The 27,769-nt window shown below is 39.6% G+C and overlaps 1 protein-coding gene across 2 annotated transcripts in view; it reads left to right on the top strand.

The window, feature by feature from the left end:
• The window catches only part of LOC124777355 (sialin-like), a 126,662-nt gene that overhangs the window by 80,503 nt on the left and 18,390 nt on the right, over positions 1-27,769 (top strand). For both annotated transcript variants that reach the window (XM_047252728.1, XM_047252729.1), the window contains exons 2-6: positions 7,742-7,992; positions 8,217-8,447; positions 11,456-11,540; positions 22,906-23,126; positions 24,001-24,147. In XM_047252728.1, coding sequence (XP_047108684.1) covers positions 7,742-7,992; positions 8,217-8,447; positions 11,456-11,540; positions 22,906-23,126; positions 24,001-24,147 — 935 coding nt within the window. The remainder of the gene's footprint in view (positions 1-7,741; positions 7,993-8,216; positions 8,448-11,455; positions 11,541-22,905; positions 23,127-24,000; positions 24,148-27,769) is intronic.

The raw sequence follows: 27,769 nt of genomic DNA, 5'->3' as shown, positions 1-27,769 counted from the left end.
AGGTGATGCTAAACTTTTTTTGATGTGTGTATGTTGTCTAGACAGCCAGAGCCCCTTGTAGGTTTACAGTTAACGTAGTATAGGTTAAACTGTTGAAGCTAATTAATGAGCTCTGTCAAGCTTTTTGTCCTGCAGAACATCAAAACTTGACCTGACATCCCCTCCAATGAAAAGGTTATATTTCTACCATTTTGGTATAACGAAGTACATTAAGAGGTCTCCACATTTCTCAAGGAAGACATGTGGGTCACCACTAGGTGGCCTGTACACTACTACTACTGCTACTACCACCACTGCTGCTACTAGCACTAGCTTAATACTCTCAATTACTAGTCTTGATATTTCAAAATGTAGTTCAGCAAAAAGGGTGTTGAGATTTGTCCTACCACAATTTTGTGCAAGAGGTGTTGAATTGGAAAGGAACATGTAGATAAGATACATTACACATAAGTAAAATTCTTTTCTTCAGAAGGAAAGAAGACTTTTGTGAACTGTAATGGCCTGGATATATCTTGTGCAATATTTAATCAATTACTAGGTACTTAGCCAAAAATTTTTAATCCTGAAAACTGTGTAATACTACTAATCTGATATGAATTATATATTTTATACTAAAATTTAAGATTTTGTTTCACTGTAGACCATCAGGGCAAGCGTGCGCAAATGTCAAACAATATTGAATAAGCGACAATAACACATGCCACATTGCTCGCATTCTCCACAAAATTAACTTCCATACAGGTGCTTCTCAAGCATGTACTCAGCATCATTCTGGTCTCCTACTCTGATGATCTGGTCATCAGTGAAGAAAAATGTGTGCAAGATTTCATCCTCCACAGGGACTCCCATGCCCCCACATTTGCTGCTATGGGTTTTAAGTGTTCCCATTACATAGCCCTTTTGCAACAGGAAACTCCATTGACACTAAATTTACTACTTTCATGGCACTCGCACAGTCCATATAGAACTTCTCAACTGTGCCGATGTAACTAGTTGACATACCATTATTGTTCATACTTGTTCACAGATTGTTTTGTGGTATTATTTTCAGTTGAAAGTCAGAAAACATGAAAATAAGAGAAATATCCCAGTAGTTTATAATTTGAATAAAGATGTGTTTATGTATACTACGTCACTCAAAACATATTGTCATAAAATAAGAAATAAAAGAAGGAAGGAATTTTAAAATTGATTCGCCGAATTAAATTTTATAACTCTACAGTGAAAATACTGAACAGAAATGTTTGGTTTGTCATGTACTGATCCTTCATGATCTGTCTCGGTGCTACTGGATTAAACTGCATGTGATGTTCTCTTTAGGGTATGGGAAAGAGTCTGCCTCTGGAGCTAGGTTATCCACATGTTAGACTGCTACATGGAGGACCTGGTTTTGATTTCCAGTGCTTTCAGGGACTTTTCCTGGAGTGGAATATACTCTGCCTTGTGATGCCAACTGTGGAGCTACTTGAATGAGTGGTAGTGATTTCCAGGTCTGTGAAGCGGACAGTAGCTGGGACAGTGGAGTGCTTACCATGTGCCCCTCCACACTGTACGTGAATGATGCAATGATGCCATTGTTAGATGATGACATGGTGACTGGTCTGTACTGTATAGCCTGACAGGACCAGTAGATGGAGATCTGAACTTCAGTTTTAGAAGTCAGGGGAACACAAACCTTGTTCTAGTGCACACATAGTGTCATGAGAAAGTTGATTTTGGCTCCAATATTGCACTCAATGGGTCCACAAGTTTTCTCTACTGAAGTTTTTCCATTTAACCCAATCTGAGTTGCAACATGATAAGAGGTGACAACCTCTGAAACTTGACCATTCTTCTCTACATAATCATCATTTGTATGTTTCAAACAATACTATGCTGTTCTTATTTTGTTCATGTTCTGCTCCATCAGATTGTTGGATTTGCTGTCCAGCGTTTGGATGGTTATGGCCATAAGTGTCTGCAACTGGGGCCAAGAGTGCGCACATGCCCCCCCCCCCCAGGAATCTGGACTACAGTTTTACTTGTTAGAGTGTTCTTGTACACTTCTAGAAGTGATTTCCAGTAATCCCACAAATCCTCTTGTGTAGCCAGGTGTAGCATAATGTGGCTGATGGGAGTGAGACAGTACCATAGCAATCATCATCTCCTTATTAGAAAGTAGAACACAAGGCACTCGATTATGGAGTGTGGGTTCCATTCATTCGTATGTCACTCTTCCTTTAATAATAATTGCTGTACTGAGGATCCAGTCAAGGTGGAGAAAATCTGAATGCATTTTGAAAGGATAGACTGATGAGAAATTGAGGTTGTGTATTTGTTGCAGTAGATGAGAAACTCAGAGCTGCATGTGAAATTGTTTGGGCTAGACTCTGTTTCAGTGGTGGGCATAAACCTGTAATTGGATCCTTTTATCAATGACAACACACACCCCCACATTTAACTGAAAACTTCAGATAAAATTTCAGTTTTACTATTCTGTATGTTTCCCATTATACTGAAATTGTCAGAGGTTTCAGATATAATTTCAGTTTTCCTGTCATGTATGTTCCCCATTATACTGCAATCGTCAAAGGAGACAATAATCATCCAATAATCAATTGGGACCATTATTGTTTTGTTAGTGGTGGGTGTGAGCAGACATCCTGTAAAATATTATTAAAAGCGTTCTTTGGAAACTACTTAGAAAGGATAGTTCAGAACAAGCAGAAAGAGTTATATGTTCAGTAAACTATGTAAAGTGTCACTTGAAACTTTTAGCTCAGGACAAGAGCATGTGGAGGAGATATGATTAAAGTTTAAAAAAATAATTGACCAAACACAGGATAGATATGTACCGTGCAGAACAGTTTAAGATTGGAGGGATCCTCTGTGATACACATTTACTCCAAAGAAAAAGGGAATCCTGCATAATTGGCGTAAAATCAAGAATAGGAATATAGAATCAGAAATGCTGAATGAAACATGTTTTACTGTCAGGGGGCAATTTGTGAAACCTTGACAGGTACCATGACTGAATATTATTGAAAGATATCTCGCAAAATCCAAATAAATTGTGGCCATACCTGCACCAAGGTGAGCATCCAGATGCTCTTGGGTGACACAGTGGCGGAAATTGAGGATAGCAAAGCAAAAGTCCAGATGCTGAAATTGGTTTTCAAATGTCCCTTTACATAGGAAAACCCAAAATTATTGCCACAATTTAATTCTTGCACCACTGCAAAGATTTTGTAAGTGTTACTGGCAATGAGAAACAACTGTAATTGCTAAAATTGAACAAAGCTTTAGTGTCCAATGGAATCCCTATCAGGTACTATACAGAATTTGTAGCTAAGGTAGCTCCCCTTTTCACCATAATTTTCCATAGACCCCTCAAACACAAAAATGTACCAGGTAGTTGAAAGAAAGCCTAGGTGATATCTGTTTACAAGAAAGGTAGCAGAAGTGATACACAAAACTACTGTCTAGTATCCTTGAATGCATCTGTTGCTGAGTCTTACAACATATTCTGACCTGAAATGTAACGAGGCATCTCAAATAGAATGACTTACATGGCAACAAGTACGGATTCCAGAAAAGCTTTATGCAAAACTCAACTTTCATTTTTCTCCCATGACATCCCGAAAGGCATGGACCGAGGCAGCCAGGTAGATGTAATATCTATTGAGTTGCAAAAAGCATTGGACTCAATACTACACCTATTCCTGTTATCTGAAGTTAGGTGTGTGAGTTACCCAGTGATATTTGCATGAGTTGTGTCCAGAAAGTAAGTCCTGTTTCATTGTACTGCCAGTGCAACACTAGTGTCACAGTTCTGCACATTCACATTCAACTCCCTGGTTGATTGTACAGGGCTATTACAAATGATTGAAGCGATTTCATAAATTCACTGTAGCTCCATTCATTGACATATGGTCACGACGCACTACAGATACGTAGAAAAACTCATAAAGTTTTGTTCAACTGAAGCTGTACTTCAGGTTTCTTTCGCCAGAGCGCTCGAGAGCGCAGTGAGACAAAATGGCGACAGGAGCCGAGAAAGCATATGTCGTGCTTGAAATGCACTCACATCAGACAGTCATAACAGTGCAACGACACTTCAGGACGAAGTTCAACAAAGATCCACCAACTGCTAACTCCATTCGGCGATGGTATGCGCAGTTTAAAGCTTCTGGATGCCTCTGTAAGGGGAAATCAACGGGTCGGCCTGCAGTGAGCGAAGAAACGGTTGAACACGTGCGGGCAAGTTTCACGCGTAGCCCGCAGAAGTCGACGAATAAAGCAAGCAGGGAGCTAAATGTACCACAGCCGACGGTTTGGAAAATCTTACGGAAAAGGCTAAAGCAGAAGCCTTACCGTTTACAATTGCTACAAGCCCTGACACCCGATGACAAAGTCAAACGCTTTGAATTTTCGGCGCGATTGCAACAGCTCATGGAAGAGGATGCGTTCAGTGCAAAACTTGTTTTCAGTGATGAAGCAACATTTTTTCTTAATGGTGAAGTGAACAGACACAATGTGCAAATCTGGGCGGTAGAGAATCCTCACGCATTTGTGCAGCAAATTCGCAATTCACCAAAAGTTAACGTGTTTTGTGTAATCTCACGGTTTAAAGTTTACGGCCCCTTTTTCTTCTGCGAAAAAAACGTTACAGAACACGTGTATCTGGACATGCTGGAAAATTGGCTCATGCCACAACTGGAGACCGACAGCGCCGACTTCATCTGTCAACAGGATGGTGCTCCACCGCACTTCCATCATGATGTTCGGCATTTCTTAAACAGGAGATTGGAAAACCGATGGATCGGTCGTGGTGGAGATCATGATCAGCAATTCATGTCATGGCCTCCACGCTCTCCCGACTTAACCCCATGCGATTTCTTTCTGTGGGGTTATCTGAAAGATTCAGTGTTTAAACCTCCTCTACCAAGAAACGTGCCAGAACTGCGAGCTCGCATCAACGATGCTTTCGAACTCATTGATGGGGACATGCTGCGCCGAGTGTGGAAGGAACTTGATTATCGGCTTGATGTCTGCCAAATCACTAAAGGGGCACATATCGAACATTTGTGAATGCCTAAAAAAACTTTTTGAGTTTTTGTATGTGTGTGCAAAGCATTGTGAAAATATCTCAAATAATAAAGTTATTGTAGAGCTGTAAAATCGCTTCAATCATTTGTAATAACCTTGTATTTCCACAGATGCCATTACAGCTGGATTGTGTTGTGACTTCATTTGTTAGTGATCATTCAAAATGGTTAAGACAATATCTGATTCCACTGAGTGTGGAGTGCATTCTGTAATAAGGTTTCTCAATGCAAAAAATGTTAAACGAGCTGTAATTTATTGTCAACTTGTAGAGACATATAGTGAAAGTGTAATGACTGACAGAATGGTGAGAAACTGGGTGACACAGTTCAATTATGGATGAACCGTTGTTCATGACAAAGCTTGGAGTGGGTGGCCTTCTGTTGTCTATGGTGGTTTGTTTGAGAAAGTTACTGAGGAAATTCATCAAAACAGATGGTTCACAATAAGAATGCTCAGTGGTGAATAAACACAAATTTCAAAAACAATTCTACATGAAATTATCACAAATCACATAAATTTTCACAAATTGTGTTCCCACTGGGTTCTGAAAATGCTTACAGATATCCACAAAATGAAGTGACTTGGCTGTGCTTTGACATTTCTTACCCGATATGGTGATGAAGGAGATGATTTCTTAAACAGACTTGTGGATGGTGATGAAACTTTGGTTTGGCATGTCACTCCAGAATGAAAACAATAGTCAGTGGGGTGGCAGCACTCACAGTCCCCACAAAAACAAAAATTCAAAACATTGTCGGCAAAAAAAGTTGTGTACCTGTGTTCTGGGACAGATAGGACATCTGTGTGTTGAATATCTTCCCTGAGGTGAAACTGTCAACGTGGTATGATACTGGAAACGTTAAGAAAACTTCAGTGCCCACTTCAAAACAAAAAGCATGGAATGGTAAGTAAAGGCACTGTGTTGCTTCATGACAATGCGCATCCACATTCTCATCCTGGCACTCAAAACCTTTTTCAAAAATTCAGTTGGGAGCAGTTTGATCATATGCTATACAGCCCCAATCTTGCACCTTCAGACTACCACTTGTTCTTGAACTTGAAGAGTGATTTTGGAGGAAGATGCTTTGACAGAGATGAAAACACAAAAAATGGTGTTCAGCGGTGCTTGTCTTCACTGACACCATCTGGTTTCCGATTATGGCAGATGTCTGAACCGAGGTGGTAACTATAGAAACATAGTTCAAGAAGTGCTCTTTCTTGTAAAAATAAATTTTGACTTGAAAAAATGTTTTTATTAGTTTTTTTTCCAAAACGGTACTCATTTTCTGGATATGCCTTGTATCTGAATTGAGAATTTCTTCATAAGGTGGATGCTGTATATTATCTTGGATGGAGAGTCATCATGAGATGTTTGAGACTCTTTCTGTCCTGTTGTATGTTAATGAATGTGCAGATAATATTAATTGTAGCTTCAGATTTTTCACAAATAAGTGTGTATCTATAATGAATTTCTGTTTGGAAAAAATGCACAGACTTTCAATTGGAGCTGGATAAGATTTTAAAGTAATGTGAAGAGTGGTAACTAGCTTTAAATGTTGAGAAATGTAAAATTATGCTGTCGAGAAAATGAAAAACTCTAGTAGTCTTTAAGTATAAAATCGATGAATTGCAATTGGTATTGTTCAACTCATACAAATGTGTGGATACAACAACTTGTAGAGGTATGAAATGGAATTATCACATAGTCCCAGTTATAGGAAAAGCAGGTGGTAGATGCTGGTTCGTTTGTAGGATACTAGGAAATGCAATCGGACCAAGAAGCAGATTGCTTAGAAGTCACAAGTGTATGGGATCCATACAAAATAGAACACACCAGGGATAATGAATGTATACAAAGAATGACTACAAATGGCACGGGTCTGTTTGATCCACAGGAGAGTGTCACGGAAATGTTGGAAAAACTGAACTGGTAGATAATTGAAGATAAGTAGAAACTATCTCATGAAAGCCTTCTAACAAACTCTGCAAGAATCAGCTTCAGGTGTGGAGTCTAGAATTGTACGATTACCCCCATAGTATTGGTTCTATAGGAATCACCTGAAGACCAAGATTATACTATTTAACAGAGTGCACAGCAGCCATTAAAATTATCATTCTTTCCATGCTCCATATGTGAATGGTATGGAAAGCAGCCCAAATAACTGGTACAATGGAAAGTAGCATCTGCCATGTACTTCACTGTGGTTTGTAGAATATAGATGTAGGTGGATATGCAATAAACAGTGGCTTATTGGTACCTAAAGTGAAGTTTCATAGCTATGAACTGAAGTCACAATCTGAACATGTCCTCTAAAAATGAGATCTTGGATATATCAAGAAAGTTCATTCAGTGATGCCATAACAATGTGGGATTTAAGCATTTGAGAGTTGTACAGTCACAATAAAATAATTTTTACACTTTCATAGCTAGATATCTTTGATCATTTCTTCTACTTTCAGTTTGAGTGAGTGGACAGTGATTGTATGAGCTGGAAATTTGTTATACTGCATGTTTAATAACAGTTTTTGTTTGTTAATTTCCAAATGTTTCTAAATTTTGGTAAGCAAATATGTAGTTGTTATGTTAATGAGATTTAATTTTCACTTTAAGGAACAACATACATCATAATCTGTACTGAGTGCTTTTTTGCAGGTTGCATTCAGATTCGAACATGTCTTTGGTATCTAGTATTTACTGGAACACTTGTAAATTTCATGATTACCAACAATGTAAATATTGCAATAGTTGACATGATAAAGAAGCAGCCACTAGCAAGTCGAGAAACAGAAATGGGAGCCTGTTCATTGGAAACACAACTAATGTGGAAAAATGATTCTTTTGAAAACAAGACTGAAAATTTAACTTCTAATCAGCAAGCAGTTACTGTAGATAGTGACAAAGTGGTAATAAAATCTTCATTATTATTTACCTTTATGAATTCTGTTAATGAATTGTAAAATGAATACTGCAACATTATTGCTTATTTAATTCTGTCTTTTCTCACTCTTAGTAATCTGGCTGATTGAATAAAAATTTAGCTTACATAAAATTATCATTTTATTATTATATCATTCTATTCAGCATAGATCAGGATAACTTGTGTACTGATAAAAATTCTCAATTACAGCTTCGATTTGAATGGGATGAGAAACAACAAGGCATGGTTCTCGGTGCCTATTTCTGGCTGCATTCAGTCCTACAGCTGCCAGGTGGCATGCTTTCTCATGCCTATGGTACAAAGAAAGTGTTTGGTTTTAGCAATTTAACTATGTTTGTTTTGTCATTGCTCATTCCTGTGGCAGCTAAAATTGGTTATGAGGCAATTGTTGCCCTCAGAGTTGTTCAAGGATTCATTGGAGTAAGTACAACTTTGACTTTGTTTCTTCTACATAAGTGAAAATCTGTTGCATAATTAAGTAATAGTGTAACGTACTACCAAGTTATCAGTGTGGACATTCCACGTGGGAAAAATATATCTAAAAACAAAGCTGATGTAACTTACCAAACGAAAGCGTTGGCAGGTTGATAGACACACAAACACACACACAAAATTCAAGCTTTCGCAACCAACGGTTGCTTCGTCAGGAAAGAGGGAAGGAGAGGGAAAGGCGAAAGAATGTGGGTTTTAAGGGAGAGGGTAAGGAGTTATTCCAATCCCGGGAGCGGAAAGACTTACCTTAGGGGGAAAAAAGGACAGGTATACACTCGCACACACACACATATCCATCCGCACATATACAGACACAAGCAGACATTTGTAAAGGTAAAGAGTTTGGGCAGAGATGTCAGTCGAGGCGGAAGTACAGAGGCAAAGATACCTCACCTGTCATTCAACAATGGGCCAGACCACGTCCATCACCAAATGATTAAACATCTATCAGTGTATTACCAGCGCCACCTCCTTGTCATCTTCAACTGCATCTAGAGTGATGGTGAATTACCATCACAGTGGCGAGAAAGTATCACCATTCCAGTGGTAAAATCTGGTAAGAACCTGTTAGATATGGATGGCTATCACCCTATTAGTCTGACCAATGTTGTGTGCAAGCTGCTTAAATGTATGGTGAGCTTTTGGCTCCTTGAGACTCGGAGCCTTCTGGCTCCATCCCAGTGCAGTTTTCGCCAAGTCAGACAACTTGGTATACTTGGAGTCTGCCAACCGAACAGCCTTTCTTGCCACTATCGCCTTAATGCTGTCTTTTTTGACCTGCACACTTTCAGATTTCTAGTTGGTGCTTCACACAGTTTCCCCATATCCAAGAGATATGGGCTCTGTACTGAGTATCCCACTTATTTTAGTAGCCATCAACGGTCTCGCAGCAACTGTGGGCTGTTCAGTATCACCCTTCTTATACGCTGACGACTTTTACATTTCCTTTTGCTCATCTACTATTGGTGTGGCTGAACATTGACTGCATGGAGCCATATGGAAGGTACAGTCATAGGGCCCTCACCCACGGCTTTCAGTTTTCAGCCACTAAGACTTGCGTCATGCATTTCTGCCACCTTCAACAGTTCACCCGCACCCACAACTTTATCTTGATTACTATCTCCTTAATTTAGTGGATTCTTTATTGCTTTTTAGAAATGTTTTCTGATGCCCACTTAACTTGGCTTCCCCATCTTCATCAACTTAGGCAAAAGTGCTGGCAGCACCTTAACATTCTTCAATGCCTGAATCACACTGACTGGGATGCAGATTACCCTATTCTGTTGCAGTCGTACAAAGCCCATGTATAGCACCGTCTTGATTATGGGAGCCTTGTGTATGGTTCAGCATTGTCCTCAGCATTGTGGATGCTGGGCCTTATACACCACTGTGGAGCTAAACTCATGGCAGGAGCTTTCTGAATGACCCTGTAAACAGCCTGCTCATAGAAGCCGGGGTTCTGCCATTGCAGATCAGGCAACAACAACTGCTTGCCAATTATACTGTGCACATTTGCAACTCACCTACACATCCGAATTACCATTTCCTTTCTCCTAACACAGTGATCCATCTCCCACTATGGCGGCCCAAATCAGGGGTTGCAATTGCAGTCCATGTCCGGTCCCTCCTCATTGAACTCGAGTCTTTCTCTCTACCATCTCTTCTCCGAGTCCACTCACGTACACTCTTGAATACAGAATGGTGCTCCCTGACTTGTATGGTAAAGGAGCCGACGAATGTGTAGAGGTCCTCCAAGCGAGCCTCTCGCAAGGACTCCATTATCCTCTACTGGCACCGCATTGGCCATACTTGACTGACTTATGATCACCTGCTACATCATGAGGACCAACCTCAGTGTCACTGTGCTTCATGCTTGACAGTAGTTCACATCTCGTTGGACTGTCTAAATTTAACTGCCCTGTGGTGGACTTTTAATCTCCCTGACAAGCTCCCTTCACTTTTAGGTAACAGTGCCTCAACGGCTAACATAGTTTTAAGTTTTATCCATGAAAGGCATTTTTCTCATTCTATTTAAGGGTGGGCATCTTTCAGGTCCTCACCCTATCTATTTTGACTCATCCTTGCTCCCTCTGGTGCTGTTATTTCAACTTGGTGTCTGTCTTTTCACCATCAGTGTTTCTCTTGCCTTGTGGTTTTAGGCTAGGGATTTTAATGTGTTGCAGAGTGGCTGACCATCCTTTTTTACTCTTGTGATCAGGTAGCTGAGGCCATCTGCTATATTAACGCTTTTTACTACTTTTTTCATTTTCATTTTCATTAATGTTTTCAGTTTTGGCTTGATACTTTCATTTTCTACTTCCATGTGGTTACACACATAGTTTTACAAATTTTCTTTCTTCCCCAGATTTCAAGCTATAGGTTTCCTTTGGGGTATTGTTTTAATCTGAGACCGCTGTGACTAAGGAAAGGGACTGATAACCACGCAGTTTAGTCTCTTTGATCTCCAGACTGACCGATCAACCAACTGTACCTAATACTAACAGAATTGTTAGCACATTACAAAAATGAAAGTAGTAACAAGAAATACAATGAAAAGCTTATGAATTGACATAGAATTAAGAAATTATGAAAGTTCGCCAATTATGTTGAAGGAAAATGATTTGTCAAAGCCAGAGTGGGATTACATGTAAATGTTTTTGTGAAAGCTGTCACTAAAATTCATGCTTTCATTCATAACATTCCTCAGTCCTATGAGATGGTGCTATTTAGTCGATCCTAACCACTGCAAGTTTACTACAGCTAGTGTGTGCACGTGCATGACTAATCTGTTATTCATTATAAATACTCTGCAAATATTATGGTCTTCTGAAATTTCATATATGTTTAGTAATAGCAACTGACAATTGCTTCATAACACTTAAATTTCAGCAATATTTTCTAAGTGTTTTAAATTACAGCATGTTTCATGTTTACAGGGACTCGCATGGCCTGCTTTACACAGTCTTACAGCCAACTGGATCCCTCCAAATGAACGCAGCAAATTTGTTACAGCATATATGGGTGAGTAAAAATAGTAATGTATTGATATACTGTAGTCTATTAACTAAACAAAACACTTGTTGCTTTCTTTCACAAAACTTTATTATTTTTGTATGACCCAGGTTTCATGTTGTAAGCCATTTTCCAGTGGATAACTGATTCCAAAGATGACAACCAAGTTATCTTTGGAATCAGCTGTGTACAGGAAAATGGGCCTACAGCCCAAAAATAACCAAGTTTTTTGAAATAAGAGAAAAAATGTTAATTTAGTTAAGACAGTATGTAGTGTTTCACCAAGAACTCACAGTTGCCAGAACCTCTCCTCTGAATCCATTTCCCTCCTCACCCCTATGACACCACTACACATCTACCTTCTACATGCTCCCCAAAATATACAAACCCAACAATCATGGATACGTCATTGTGGCTGGTTATTGTACTTCACACTGAAAGAATCTCAGCCATCATTGACCAACACTTCCAACAAATTGGCCATTTCTAGCTTCCCACATCAAAGACACCAACCATTTCCTTCACCGACTCTCCACCATCCCCACCCCTTTACTTCCTACAACACTATTTATCACTGTTGACCCCACCGCCCTATACACTAACTTCCCTCATGCCCGTAGCCTTACTGCTATTGAACACCACCTTTCCCAATATCCTTCAGAATCCAAACCCACCACCTCATTCCTTGTACACCTTACTAACTTTATCCTAACTCACAACTATTTCTCCTTCGAAAGGAAGGTATAGAAACAAATCTGCTGCACAGCCATGAGCACCTGCATAACAAACTCCTATGTCAACCTGTTTATGGGCCATCTAGAGGAGACCTTACTAGCCTCCCAAAAAGCGAAACCCCTAGTCGGTTCAGGTTCATTGATAACATCTTTATGATCTGGACTCAGGGCCAAGACACCCTATCCCCATTCCTTCACAGCCTCAACACCTTCTTTTCCATATGCTTCAGTTGGTCCTCCCCAACCCAGCGTGCCACCTTCTTAGACGTTGACCTCCTCCTCTCTGATGGCTCCATCCACACTTCTGTCCATATAAAAATCTGCCAACCACCAACAGTATCTTCATTTCAACAGCTGTCATCCCTTTCACACTAAAAAACCCCTCCCACATAGCCTGGCTACCTAGGGATTGCATATCTGTAGTGACAAAAACTCTGAAGGTCTCGCCAGGGTCTTCACAGACAGGCACTATCTCCCAGGCGTAGTTTGCAAACAGATCTCCTATTCCATTTCCTCTTGCATCCTAAATCCCCCTCCCCCAACCCCAAGAACCAGGCACAAAGGAGTGCCCCCTCTGTCACCCAGTACCGACCTGGACTGGAACGGCTGAATTACATCCTTTGCCATTGCTTTGATTACCTATTGTCATGCCCTGAAATATGGGACATCCTATCCAAGATCTTTCCCACCCATCTTAAAGTGGTGCTCTGTCACCAACCAACCACCACATCATCCTAGTCCGTCCCTGTGCCACTCCCAATCCTATCCCTTTGCCACAAGAATCATATCCCTGAGGAGGACTCAGGTGCAAGACCTGTCCAATCCATCCACCCAGCACTTCCTATTGCAGTCTTGTCACAGGCTTTTCCTATGCCATCAGAGGCCAGACCATGTGTGAAAGCAACCATGTCAAATACCAACTCTGCTGCAAACATTGCACAGCTTTTTATACTGATATGACAATGAACCAGCTGTCCACTGGGATGAACGGCCACTGTCAGACTGTGGCCAAGAGCAAAGTACAATACCCTATGGCACAACTTGCAACTGAACATAACATGCTTGATTTCAGTAGCTGCTGCACTACCCAAGCCATCTGGATCCTCTCCTCCTCCGCCAGCTTTTCTGAACTGTGTAGGTGAGAGGTACCTTTACAACACAATCTCTGCTCCAGTAATTATCCCAGTCTTGATCTACAGTAACATACTGTCCCCACACCGTCCATCCAACAGTTTCCATGTGCTCTGTCCTTTCACCTCCTCCCCATTCTTATCTCCCACCCTCTTAGTATGCTGCCCTCTGCCAATTCATCTGCCCATCCTTCTCTGCTCCTCTTCTTTTTCATTCTGTTTTCCCCACCACCCTGCCCTCCAACCTCACAACACTGTGACTGTTGGCAATCTAGTCCCTGTACACTCCACCAGACAGTGCTCCTCCCTCCCCCCCCCCCCCTCCCACTGATACACTTCTGTCCCTTTCCCTTCTTCACCCCCTCCAGATTGCTGCTTCCATTTCATGTGACAACTGCATTCTGGTCCAAGCTGCCAGTGTTGGCAATCATGTGTGCATGAGGCGTGCTTGCTTGTGTGAATGAATGATGTGTGTTACTCTTTTTTTTCTGATGAATGCTGTGGCCAAAAGCTTGTGTGTAAGTGTCTTTTAATTGTACCTGTCGCCAACTTAACATGTCATCTTTATGGTAAGTAGCCATCTATCTTTTCCCGTGTTGCTGGACTTTAGATAAAGGTGTAGGAAGCCAGAAAGTGAAACTAATAAATGGAGCATGTATAATTAATTAGTGTTCACAACATTTTTAATCACACTGTGTAATATCTAGAAACAAATTAGCTAAATTATATTGAAAGGATAAGACTGTACAGTGATTCAGACAGTGGACTTGTACACAGGAGGGATGATTTTCAAATTACCATATAGCCATTCTGATTTTGGTTTTTGTGAACCACCTAGGTCGCTACAGAGGAATTACAGGATGCTTTCTTAAATAAGGTCATGTCCACTTCTATCCCACATCCTTAGCCAGTTTGAGGTAGTTCATTGTTCACTTGTAGTCTCCAAACTGAAGACTGGTTTAATTAGGCTCTCTACTTTATACTGTATCAACCTCTTCATCTCTGTATAACTACTGCTACCTATAACCACTTGAACCTGCTTATTGAAGTCAAGCCTTGAGCTCACTCTACAATTCTTCACCACTTCCTTAAACTTTTGCCCCAGTTCGATCTCCTCATCAGTCATTTGCTCTACTCGTCTAACTTTCAGCATTCTTCTTTGGGACCACATTTCAGGAGCCTCCATTTGCTTCTTGTCTGTACCCTTTATTGTCCATTTTCCATATCTACACAAGACTAAACTCAATTTACCCCCCACACACTGTAAATATTGAATAAGATTTGGGGGAGTGTACAACTGTGTCTCATTCCCTTCTCAATTACTACCTCCCTTTCATGTTCTTCAAGTCCTATAACTTCAGTCTGGCTTCTATCAAAGTAAGCTTTACCTCGCTGCATTTTATTCATGCTACCTTCATAATATCAAAGAGTATATTCCAGTCAACATTATCAAAATATTTCTCTAAATTTACAAATGTAGGTTTGCCTTTCTTCAGCCTGTCTCGTGAGATAAGGGTGTCCCTGTATATTTAGACATAAATGACCTCAGCAGTGACCAAGCTGTTAAATGCTAATCTTTATTTCTTTCCAGTAATATTTTGTTTTGCTGTTTGAAAAAATAAAACCAACAGTTCTATTTCTTTTACATCTTACCAATTCCACCTCTCTCTTCACATTGCAGAAACATTGTACAGTATACCTTGTCATATCCAGATGTATTTCCAATGAAAAGTCTCAGAAAGGTAGTACATTCCTTTACCTCTGTTCTGGTGGGGCAATAGTTTCTTGACACAGGCTGGTTGAGCCTAGTTCAAAGCTGGATTTATCATTCTCTCTCCCTCCCTCCTCCTCCCCCCCCCCCTCTCTCTCTGTCTCTCTCTCTCTGTCTCTCTCTCTCTCTCTCTCTCTCTCTCTCTCACACACACACACACACACACACACACACACATACAGGATTACTTCCAACAAGCCTCTTTCAGAATGCTGGTTTCATTGCTAAAATACAGTGCAACCACAAATCTGAAAGCATTTGGAACACGAGTTGTACTTACCTCCACTGTCATAGGACACACAGTAGTTTCAACATAATGAGTTCACTATTGGACATTTTATTCAAGCTATGTTGATACAAGCAAAAATATATGTTTGTGTAGGCATTTACTATGTGGCTAAGTGCACACATATTTAACATATGTGCCATTGCCATTGAAATCTGTTTTTCATTAAAACATCTTCGATTTTTCATAGCATTCATTACAGTATTTCCCAAAATGTTTTCATTTTATATCACTTATTTTGTATGTACCTCCTTATATTTTTCAATACGATACTGTAATTCTACTTCTAGGGTCTCTCTTCTAAATATGAAAACTCCACTCTTGTCATAAAACATAATAAAACTATTTATTACATTCTTGAAACACCTCAGTTGTTTAAATTTCTTGTTATGTTGAAACTTTCTCATCATGTTTTTAAATTGGCAGCAGTAGGCCATTTGATCAGGCTAGAAGACCACTAGGTAAGTCTCTCTGGGAGAAAACATTTGCCCTGGTTACATTATTGCTACATAACAAAGTGTAGGGAGTCCAAAGAAATTTGTTGGACTTCGCCTATAGTGCGCATCCATTCAGAAAGTGGCCCAGTTTTTAACTCTTCTGGGCATCCTCCTCCACTAACGCTCAGCAGCCAGTAAGGTCTGATCTTCATCTGAACACCTTGCTGTAAATAGTGCTCGATGGTGACAAACGCTGTGCCATACTTCAGTGGCAACGCATTTTAATCATTGTTGTTTGCAACAACAATTTGCAGGGCCTGGCAACATGAAAATATTCACCCCTCAAACCACCTCACTTCATTCCCTCCAAGCTCCCCCTCCCCCTCCTCTCTCTCTCTCTCTCTCTCTCTCTCTCTCTCTCTTACTCCCTCTCTTTCTCTCTCTCTCTCTCTCTCTCTTACTCCCTCTCTTTCTCTCCCTCTCTCCCTCTCTCTCTCTCTCTCTCTCTCTCTGCACATAGGCTCCTTCTTATGTGACACATACTATAATACAAAACATTAACGAAATGTTACAAATGAGTTTGTGAGCAATGTATTTACTTCTGGCACCTTGGGTCCGACTGAACTGAGTAATGCATCACTAAAATAAGAATAAAGTATTCCACTTATTACACCATGTACTTGGATTTCTAACTAACTGCTTTGCTAAGGGTAGGATGCAGTAGTGCAACTGGTCCCCTGAGCCAACTTAGACTTTCCACCATATCCCCCACCCCTCACTCTCTCCCACTTCCCAAGGCCTTCAAAGACAGGCAGTATCCCCTAGACCTAGTCCACAAACAGATGTCCCATGCCATTTTCCCTCACATCCCCAATTCTCCCACCACCCACAAGAACCAACCACAAAGGAGTGCCCCATTTATCACCCAATACCACCCCAACCTGGAACAACTGGACCACATCCTTCACAAGGGCTCTGATTAATTATCATCATGTCCTGAAATGAGGGACATCCTACCTGAGATCTTTCCAGACCCTCCTAAAAATGTGTTCCATCACCTCCATAACATCCTAGTCCATCCCTATGCCACTCCCAATCCCAACCCTTTGCCACAAGGATCATATCCCTGAAGAAGACTCATATGCAAGACCTGCCCAGTCCACCCAACCAGCACTTCTTATTCCACTCCTGTCACAGGTTTCATGCTCACTATTGGGAGCCAGGGTACCTGTGAAAGCAGCCATGTCATTTATCACCTCTGCTACAATCGCTGCACAATTTTTTTTGTATTGGTATGACTAATCAACCAGCTGTCCACTGGGATGAACAGCCACCATCAAACTGTGGCCAAGAGCAAAGTAGACCACCCTGTGGCACAACTTGCAGCTCAACATAACATGCTTGATTTCAATGTCTGCTTCACTATTCGAGCCATCTGGATCCTGCTCTCCACCACCAGCTTTTATGAAGTGTGCAGATGGGAGTTATCCTTACAGCACTTCTCCTCTCCTGTAATTATCCTGGCCTCAACCTATGGTAAAATACTTTCCCCACACACTCCACCCAACAGTTTCCACCACCACTGTCCACAGCTGGTGGTCTTGTGGTCATGTTCTCGCTTCCCGAGCACAGGGTCCCGGGTTTGATTCCCGGAAGGGTCGGGGATTTTCACCTGCATCAAGATGACTGGGTATTTGTGTGTTGTCCTCATCATTTCATCATCATTCATGAATGTGGCGAGTTGGGACTGAGCAGAGGTTGGGAATTTTTTACGGATGCTGATAACCATGCAGTTGAGTGCCCCACAAACCAAACATCATCATCATCCACCCCCTCTGTCCTGTCACCTCCTCTTTATTCTCATCTCCCACCCTCGTTGTCTGCTGCCCTCTGCAAATGAACCTGCCCATCTTTCCTCGTTCTTCCTTTTTTGACCTGTTTAGCCCACTTCCTTTCCCCATAACCTTCTGACACAATGCCTGTTGTCATTCTAGTTGCTGCAAACTCAGCCAGACAGTGCTTCTCTCTACCCCCACTTGTACACTGCTATCCCTTCCCCTTCTCCACCCACTCCAGGTTGCTCATTCCATCCCATGTGATAGCTGCATTCTGGCCCAAGCTGCCAAAGTTGATGGTCATGTGTGTATGAGGTGTGCTTGCTTATGTGAATGAATGGTGTGCGTTTCTTGTTTTTCTTACAAAGGTTGTGCCTGAAAGTTTATGTGTAAATGTCTTTTAATTGTGCCTGTCTGCAACTTAACATTTCATCTTTATGGTAGATAGCAATCTATATTTTCCTACATTATTGATATTCCTACCTGGAGTTTCCATTGTTTAATACATGGTTCCTGAAGACAGCAATCTTTTCAACAGTTGCAAGGGCAACAGGATATGTGCCTGACAGATCTGGCTTTGTAACATAGCCAACATGGCTTTGTTATGTTATTGTAGTACTGTGGCTTGGCTGCAAGCCGTAGATCCCTTATATTTCCAAAGGTCATGCAGTTCTACTGTATGATTTAACAATGAAGGCATATTTACTGGAGCAGAAGTGGAATCTGACCATCATTTGTTAGTAATTAAGTGCAGGTTGAAGCTGAAGAAATTTGCACAAAGTTAGCAAAGTAAGAGATGGGATCAGTATAAGTTTTATTATGCCATTTCAGCTAGTGCTGCCATCAGATATCTGCCATTAAGATAAGAGGAAAGGTAATTATTTTTTTATCTTTTGTGCCTTGCTGTTGTATTGCAAACGACAGTTGCTCTGTATGTTCCTCTTATCTTAATTGCAGGTGTCATATGATGGCAGAAGCCAAATAATGTAGACTGGCACTAACAAGAAAAGCTTTTATCAGGAAGAGTATTGTCTTTAAACCAAATATAATTTAAGTGGTATAGAGTCTTTTTTTAAAAGGATCTGTCAGGAGTGTAGTGTTAAATATATTCCAATCTTTGCCCTCCCTACAACTTTTACCCTCTACAGTGCCCTCAAGTGCCATAGAGGTTATCCTTTGATGTCTTGATGCATATTCTTTCATCCTGTTGCTTCTCTATGTCAGAGATTTCCACATGTTCATCTCTTCGCCAATTCTGCAGAGAACCCTCTTATTTCTTATCATATCAGTCTACTTAAAATTCAACATTCTTCTACAGCACCACATTTCAAATGCTTCAGTTCTCTTTTTTCCAAATTTTTCCATAGACCAATATTCACTTCCATACAATGCTGTGATACAAATGTACATTCTCAGAAATTTCTCCCTGAAATTAAGATCACTGTTTGATGCTAGCAGACTTCTTTGGGGAGGAATGCTCTTTTTGCCTGTGCTAGTCTGCTTTTTGTGCCACCTTGCTTCATTCATCATGTGTTATTTTGCTTATGAGATAGCAGAATTTCTTCTCTTTGTCTGCTTCATGATCATCAATTTTGATGTTCAACTTATCACTTATCGCATTTGTGCTACTCCTCATTGCTTTTATCTTTCATCAGTTTTCTTTCAATCTATAGCATATGCTCATTAGATTGTTCTTTCTATTCAACAGGTCGTGCAATGCTTCTCCTCTTTTACTGACGATGGCAATGTCATCGGTGAATTGCTAGCCTTTACCCTCAAATTTTAATCTCTCACCAGAACCTTTCTGTAGTTCCATCATTCCTTCTTTGATGTAGAGAGTGAATAGAATAGTAGGGGTAAAAGATTACATCCCTGTCATATATTTAGTTTTATGTTCCATGGATCTCTTCATGCTGTGGAATGACTGATTTTGCATTCATATGTAAATATGGCTGCATGCTGACTTTCTTTTCTTTCCCTTTTTTATTTTTAAATCTGTGCACCTGGTATTCCATTCTTATTTGTCCATCTTTGTTCTTTTGTAGTTCATGTAAATATTGAACATATTCTGTATTTACATACAGCTTACACTTATTTTCCTAACAATTTTGAACATCTTGTGCAATTTTACATCGTCAAATGCTTGTACTAGGCTGGCAGATCTTATAAATGTGTCTTGATTTTTCATCTGGTAGCATGTAAACATTTCTATCTTGCTCACTTGATACATGATTATACCTACTACCAGCATGAGGTACCATTTACAATTACCCACAAAGGCTTGGGTAGTGTGTACAAAGGCTTGTAGAACAAAGTAACGTGAACAGATATTGTGTATTATAAAATATAGAACTGGCAAGCTGCCTATCGCTGTTAGCTTTATACCTTGAATTTAACACATTTATAGGGAAGGTCAGTTACCATTTCTTCTGGAGGATATTTTATTTCTTCTGGAAGATATTTTACCTTGATTCGTTAATGGCATAAGGCAGCAGGACACATATTTCAACTAAGCGGACAACCCATTGCTATGTCAGATAGACCAAAACAGATCTCTTATGTTCACTGCAGTAGAAAATGATGATTGAGAAGATAATATATATGTAGGGCCAGGAAAAATTCGATTTATTTTATGGTCAAATTCAGTATTATTTTTTGCCAGATTTGGCGTCATTTTTTCGATTTCACTGAAATTTTTTGCCAATTTCACTGTTATTTTTTGCCAGTTTTGGTGCTGTTTTTTGCCAGCTTCAATGCTATGTTCTTGCCAAATTAATTTTTTTTATTTTACTGTTACTTTTTTGACAGTTTTGATGTTATTTTTTATTCTTAGTCCATTTTAATTTTTTACCAATTTCATTGTTATTTTTTGCAAATTATGGTGCTAGGTTTGAAGTTATATCATAGTTCATCCTGCAAGAAGTGAACTGTTAATTTAATGTTATATATGAAGCTCAACCTTGAGGAAAGAAGAATTCTAAATACACTTCAACATTCAATAACTATCAGTTACCACAATGTATATCTGTCATCCTCAGATCTCTTAACTTTTTTGTATAAGAAAATCACTGATTTCACATTGCTTTTCTTAAACCATCAATTTTGCATTATTGTTTCACAAAGTTTTCCTGTCTGTATGTATAGGGTATTCAAGAAGTCCCTGTACCCTCTTGACTGCAGAAATAAGTAATTGTTTTATTATTCTGAATATGATAAAAAGCATTGTTTTCAGTATTGTTTTGTTTCAGTATTGCCTTGTTTCAGTTATTTATTCATGTCTTGAGCGATATGATGTTTTGTCAAGCTACTGCTAAAGTGAGTGTACACAGTTACACTGTTCAGGAGCAATTAGTGGCATGTGTATGGGTGCAAAAATGTCCACAGAAGCACAAACAATGACAATGAGTGTATTTAAGAATTGCTTTAGCTAGGCCTTCCCTTGTAAAGCAACCCTACTTGACTGGAAGAAACTTTCTTTTGTTTCGGGCAGTGGCAAAGAAACACGAAAAGATAGCTATACCATTGTTGCTCAAGCATCTCTTGGACACACTGCAGTTACATTGAATATCACCTAAATTGCTTTGGATTTACAATTTTATCCTCATAACCAGTTTGTTTCATGGACCCTGGAGAATGGGAAGAAGCCTTTAACTTGTTGAGAGTGCCAGTATCTTTGTAGTGTAGCTGAGTTGCTTTCCAGTGATAGTATGTTACCTTTCCTGATTGTTACCTAAACATAAACCTGAGAAAACACTGTTGTTTCCTACTAATGTGCAATTAACAATGTGTTACCAAACATGTCCTACCCAGCGCTATATTTCAGTGACAGCTGTAACACAAATTGCTGTCAGTTAAGCTTTAGAGAGTGGAGAAGCTTCTGTGCTCACTTTACTAAATGAGCTGTTGATGTCCAACACTTGTTGGCTATACTATTGTTACTATAATTTATTTAGTTTTGATAGATATTGTGACAGTAGGGCATTAACATCCAATAATTCCCATCATTTGTATGGAAAGTACACCAAATTGTTTAGACATGGCAACAGGGCAGGGTGGGCAGCAATCTGTGCTGTTGTGTACGGGAAGGTGTCGGAGAAAAGTGACAGTTCGTTGATGCAAGGTGACCAAGACAAAATTTCTTGTTGATGTGATGAACGGCTCATAATGTAGAAAAATATAAGTTAATGTGGGTGCGTAGGAAAAACAAACCCGTAATGCGTGATGTTCAGATACAGAATTAGTAGTGTCCTATTTGACTCAGTTATGTCATTTAAATATCTGGGCATAACACTGCAAAGCAATATGAAATGGAACGAACATTTGAGGATTGTGGTAGGGAAGGTGGATGGTCGACTTGGTTTATTGGGGAATTTTAGGAAAGTGTGGTTCATCTGTAAAGGAGACTGCATGTAGGACTAGTGCAACCTATTCTTGAGTGCTGCTCAAGTGTTTGGGATCCTCACCAGGTCAGATTGAAAGAAGACACCAAAGTAATTCAGAGGCGAGCTGCTAGATTTGTTACCGGTAGGGATGGAAGAGTTATGGATATGCTTCAGGAGCTCAAGTGGGAATCCCTGGAAGGAAGAAAACATTCATTTTGAAGAACGCTACTGAAAAAGTTTAGAGATCTGGCATTTGAAGCTAACTGCGGAACAATTCTACTGCCACCAACATACTTTTTGAGTAGGGACCGTGAAGATAAGATACGAGAAATTAGGGCTCCTACAAAGGCATGTAGACAGTTGTTTTTCCCTCACTTATCTAAGAGTGAAACAGGAAAGGAAATGACTAGTTGTGGTACAGGGTACCCTCTGCCATGCACCATATGGTGGCTTGCGAAGCATGTATGCAGATGCAGATGTAGATGTAGATGCAGACAATTTTGTTTTATTAAAGTTGCTGAAATTGGCAGATTCCCCATTTGATGTGTACAGGGTGATATGAGTAATTACACTATATTCATGATGCTTATTTGTTTTTACTGCATCATTCTGTGTTCTTTTATATGGTAGTGGTCACAGAGTTCTATCTGACCATTGTATTGTATCATCTTGTTTGATGTGAATGCCCTACATCAGTTTTGGGAACTTGAAAGGATAGAAATAAGATTTCCCTTTCTAATTTAAGAAATAACAGAAAGTAAATGTATATGATGCAAACAACATGGTACTTTATTCACAGGAAGCTCTGTAGGAACAGCTCTAACATTCCCACTTTGTGGTCTGCTTATATCATGGTTTGGTTGGCCTTCTGTGTTCTACACAACTGGTGGAATTGGAATTCTGTGGTTCATCGTTTGGTGGCTTGTTGTGTATGATTCCCCTGCTGAGCATCCTTATGTGTCTATGAAGGAGAAGCAACTCATCCTGGATAGTTTGGGAACATCAGTGTCTGAGACAAAGGTAATACTGGTCACAATTTTTACAGTATGCGAATGCATGATACTGCATTTTATGTTATTTAACAGAAGTTCACAAAGTAGGCTTAAAAATTAATTGTAGTGAGGCAAAAATAGCTCTCTCTCCCTCCATCTCTCACTCTCCCCCTCCACCTCCACCTCCCCTCCACATCCCCGTTCAACTCCCCCTCCCCCTTCCCTCCCCCTCCCATTCCCCCTATGCCTCCCCCTCCCCTGTTCTCTCTCACTCCCCTTCCCCCTTCCCCTCCCCTTGCCAATGAAAGATGATCTGCGGGGACATCATTATGCTTCTGAAAGCTTCTGCTGAAGACGTTGAGAGAACTGTGAGGCTGTGTTTGCGGAAACAGTGTGTCGACTTCTTCTGTGATGGCTTCAGAAAACTTGTTCATTGTTGGCAGAAATGTATCCAACTGGCTGGTGATTATGTGGAAAAGTGAATATTGGTAATTAAAGATCACATTCTATGGATTATTTTTGCGTTTGATTTATTAAAATATTCCCATCCAAACCCAGTAAACGAAGGTGAAAGCATTATTTTTCATTCAACCCTCATATAATTTAAATTACTGCTGCATTTGCATGTAATTTTTAATTACGAATTCAACATATTATTCATTAATACCATTATGTCCAGGATTTTGGCCAGAGGTAAAATGGTGTAGGAAATGATTTATTTTAAAAATACATTCATAAATTCTATCAAGTTGTTACACAATGAGTATTGATGAATGAATTATTTGATATACTGTATGTGTTGTCTATTGTTAGTTAGAACATGCCTTTACTGTAAAAGAAGTATTGGTTCGAATAACTCAAGAAAACTATTAGACTGACTTATTCACATTATTTATTCACAGGCACCCACACCTTGGAAGGCAATTTTATTATCGGGTCCAATGTGGCTCAATATTTTCTCTCAGTGGGGTAGCACATGGAGCTTGTTCACACTTATGACACAGGCACCAACTTATTTCAAGTTCATTCATGGCTGGAACATACATATGGTAAGTGATATTTAAAATGTGTATGAATGTTTAATTGTTCTAAACTCTTAGTACTACCACAATATTTGGCCAATATCACCAGACTTGTAACCTTATAACTTTTTCTTTTGAAAGCTGCCAATAAACAAGAGGTGGGTTTGACTGACCAACACCTATTGGCCCAAGTTACGAGTAACTTCTGACAGAAGGATGAAAATTGTATCTGATAGAATGGCTGGTAGTTGAATGATGTAATTCTTCATAAGCGACAATGTAAATCAAATAGATGATGTTCACCTTTGATTACACTGAACAACAAATTTGAAGTGAAAGTGTATAAATTCCATGGTTCATGGCCGATGCTGTTTCCTATTTGCTTTGCCCCTTTATTATAGTGCATTTGTACATTGTGTCTCCATATATTTTGCATTGTACTGGTAATGACACCAGTTGCTAAGGTGCTTCTTAATTTTCCTGTTTTATGTTCAAGATATTTCATGCTTCGCACGCCTGTGTCTCCCATACTAATTTATTGGTTACTGTAGTGGGGTTTCGCCCTCTTATTATAATATCTGAATGTAAATTTTCTTGCTCTGATTTGGTAGCTAGTTCTTAGGAAAATTGTTCAATGTACTGTACCTTAGGTAGGCATTTGTCCATTTGCAGGACTGTTTCATGTCAGATTTTGTTTACAATTTATGTTGCACTAAGTAATTTTGAGGCAGTTTGTCTCCAGCACTTGTGCATGCATGAGTGCATGCGCTTGGCCGCTGGCCGAGCCTCGCCGCGGAACTGCATGCAACACCTAGTTTCCTTGTTGCTTACGTGTGACCCTTATTCCTGGCCCGATGTAGCTCTGTCTACGTTTTCCTTACTGTTTTTAGTACTGATAGACATAATCTTTTGATTATGCGTCTTTATTCTGTATTAGTTTTATTCTGTGACATGTCCAACATTTGTCTCACAAAATAATTTAATTTTTGTATCACGATTTTCCTTATTATGAAATCATTAGATTGATGATGTATTTCAATGTTTAATATATGTCTGTATGGGTTAATTTATAGATTCTGAAGAAGATACCATTATTGGCATCAAAACCTAGGCATAAAAAAAAAAACTTGCATCTGAAGGCTGAATTGCATTATAATATTTGATTTTAAACTTAACATAAAAATGCATGTATAATTATCTCACTGCAATGAAACAGTCTAAAATGAAAACTAGAGCTAATTTTGAATTGTCTTTGTGACATTCGCAATCAGCACATTAGAACTGATAGGAATTGGGCTATTTTCATTCGATTTACATTTTCATTAGTGCACAGAGTCAGTTATAAGTAAAAATTTTTTCTTAAAAATCAAAATACTGATGTTTACTTGAAAACTGGCCATTTCGTGTAGATCACTCTGTATTTGTCCATCAGACAAGATACATTCGTAAAAATTCCTTCTTAGTCTGAAAAATGGTTGTTGCTTAGAGTTTCTTGTGCAGTAACGAGCACACACTACGGTTTATGTAATTGCTTCTGTTGTCACAAAGAGTTGGCTGTTAATCCTTTTATGCTCATGCCCACCCCACTGTAGTAATTTACACAGCCAGGTGGCACAGAAATGCCTTGTTCAGTTAAAATTACTTATCAAAAATTAATGGAATTTTCAGGAATTCTATCAACAGAACTTTATTACCTTTAAAACATAGGTGAACACTTAAAATAAATTTTCCATGTTCTACACTTTGAAGCAATCTTCAAAACAAAGTCCTACATTGCAGTCTTTTCCTACAAGTTTTCAGCAGTTCTGTTATGAGATACAGCCTAAATTTTATATGCACATCTTCCTTTGTCTTTTCAGTGGCACAATAAACAATAAATGCATAGTGCACTGAAATATTTAATAGCCTTCAAAATATTTTCACATATGTGTCTTTCTTGTGACTCCAGTTGAAACCTGTTATAATACAGATACAAAAAGGAAAGAAAGAAACTGCTCTGCAAATTTTTTATTTCTATGTGGACAGTTTGCAGTGTGAAATTTGCTTGAGTGACCTGTTTTCCATCAAAGTTCTTAAATGCTGCATCACCACAGATATCCCCACACTTAGCTTACAAGGTAATTTTGTCCATTATCAACAGACAACACAATACGGTCTTTACCTGCGAGACTACAGCAGGAAAGTACAACTCCTTTAAAGTTGTGTGAATTTTTCTATGGGACAGTTGCAGAAAACTTAAATGTAACACTCCTTATTTAATAAATGACCTTGTGATAAGAATACATGCAGAACAGCATCATGATAATCAAAGAAATGAGTAAAAATGACCTCACATTGTCTTTGTATCTGAACAATTCAGTTCAGTGACTGTTATGAATATCAAATGAAATACACAGTTTTATATGTTATTGGTTACAGTTATTTATATATTAGATGTTGTATGGAATTTATCATTGTTTCTAGTCATCCTTTGTCAAGAAGCTTCAATTCATATCACTGAATCTCTATTGTGCTACCTGTCATGAGAAGTTCGAGCATCTGTTTTGTCACTAATGATAGCTACTGACAGTAGCCCATTGCTGCTTCTACACTGTCGTTTGCATTCCAAAATCAGTACACACTGAGGTGACAAAAGTTATGGGTTATCTCCCAATATCTTGTCGGACCTCGTTTTTCCCAGTGCAGTGCAGCAGCTTGACATGGGATGGGTTCAACAAGTGACTGGAAGTCCACTGCAGAAATACTGAGCCATGATGCATCTATATCCATCCACAATTCTGAAAGTGTTGGTGGTGCAGGATTTTGTGCATGAATTGACCTCTCAATTATGTCCCATAAATGTTCGATGGTATTCACGTTGGGTGACCTAGTAGGCCAAATTTTCTTTACTCAAATTGTCCAGAAAGTTCTTCGAACAATTTGCCGTGAACAATTGTGGCTTGGTGACATGGTGCATTGTCATCCATTGTTGTTTGGCTGCAAACAGTCTCCAAGTAGATGATCATAACTATTTCCAGTCAGTGATCAGTTTAGTTGGACCAGAGGACACAGTCCATTCCACGTAAACACAGTCTCCACCATTATGGAGCCACCACTAGCTTGCACTACGCTATGTTGACAACTTGGGTCCACGGCTTCATGGGGTCTGCACCACACACGAAACCTACCATTAGCTCCTACCAACTGAAATTGGGACTCACCAGACCAAGCCCTGGTTTTCCAGTCATCTAGGACCCAACTGATATGGTCATGAGCCCAGGACAGGCACTGCAAGTGACATCATGCTGTTAGTAAAGACACTCACAATGGTTGTCTGCTGCCATAGACCATTAATGCCAGATATTGTCCTACTGTCCTAATGATATGTTCGTTGTACATCCCACATTGATGTCTTTGGTTATTTCACATTGTGTTTCTTGTCTGTTAGCACTAACAACTCTACACAAATCCCATTGTTCTTGGATGTTAAGTGAAGGCTGATGGTCATTGCATTGTCTGTGGTGAGAAGTAATCCCGGAAATTTGGTATTCTCAGAACACTCGTGACAGTATGAATCTCAAAACACTGAATACCGTAACGATTTCCGAAATGGGGTGTCCCATGTGTTTAGCTCCAACTGTGTGGCTGTGATCATGTCAGCAAACTTTTC

This window comes from Schistocerca piceifrons, chromosome 2 (assembly GCF_021461385.2).
Source record: "Schistocerca piceifrons isolate TAMUIC-IGC-003096 chromosome 2, iqSchPice1.1, whole genome shotgun sequence".
Lineage (NCBI taxonomy): Eukaryota > Metazoa > Arthropoda > Insecta > Orthoptera > Acrididae > Schistocerca > Schistocerca piceifrons.
This window is presented reverse-complemented; position numbering and strand designations above follow the sequence as displayed.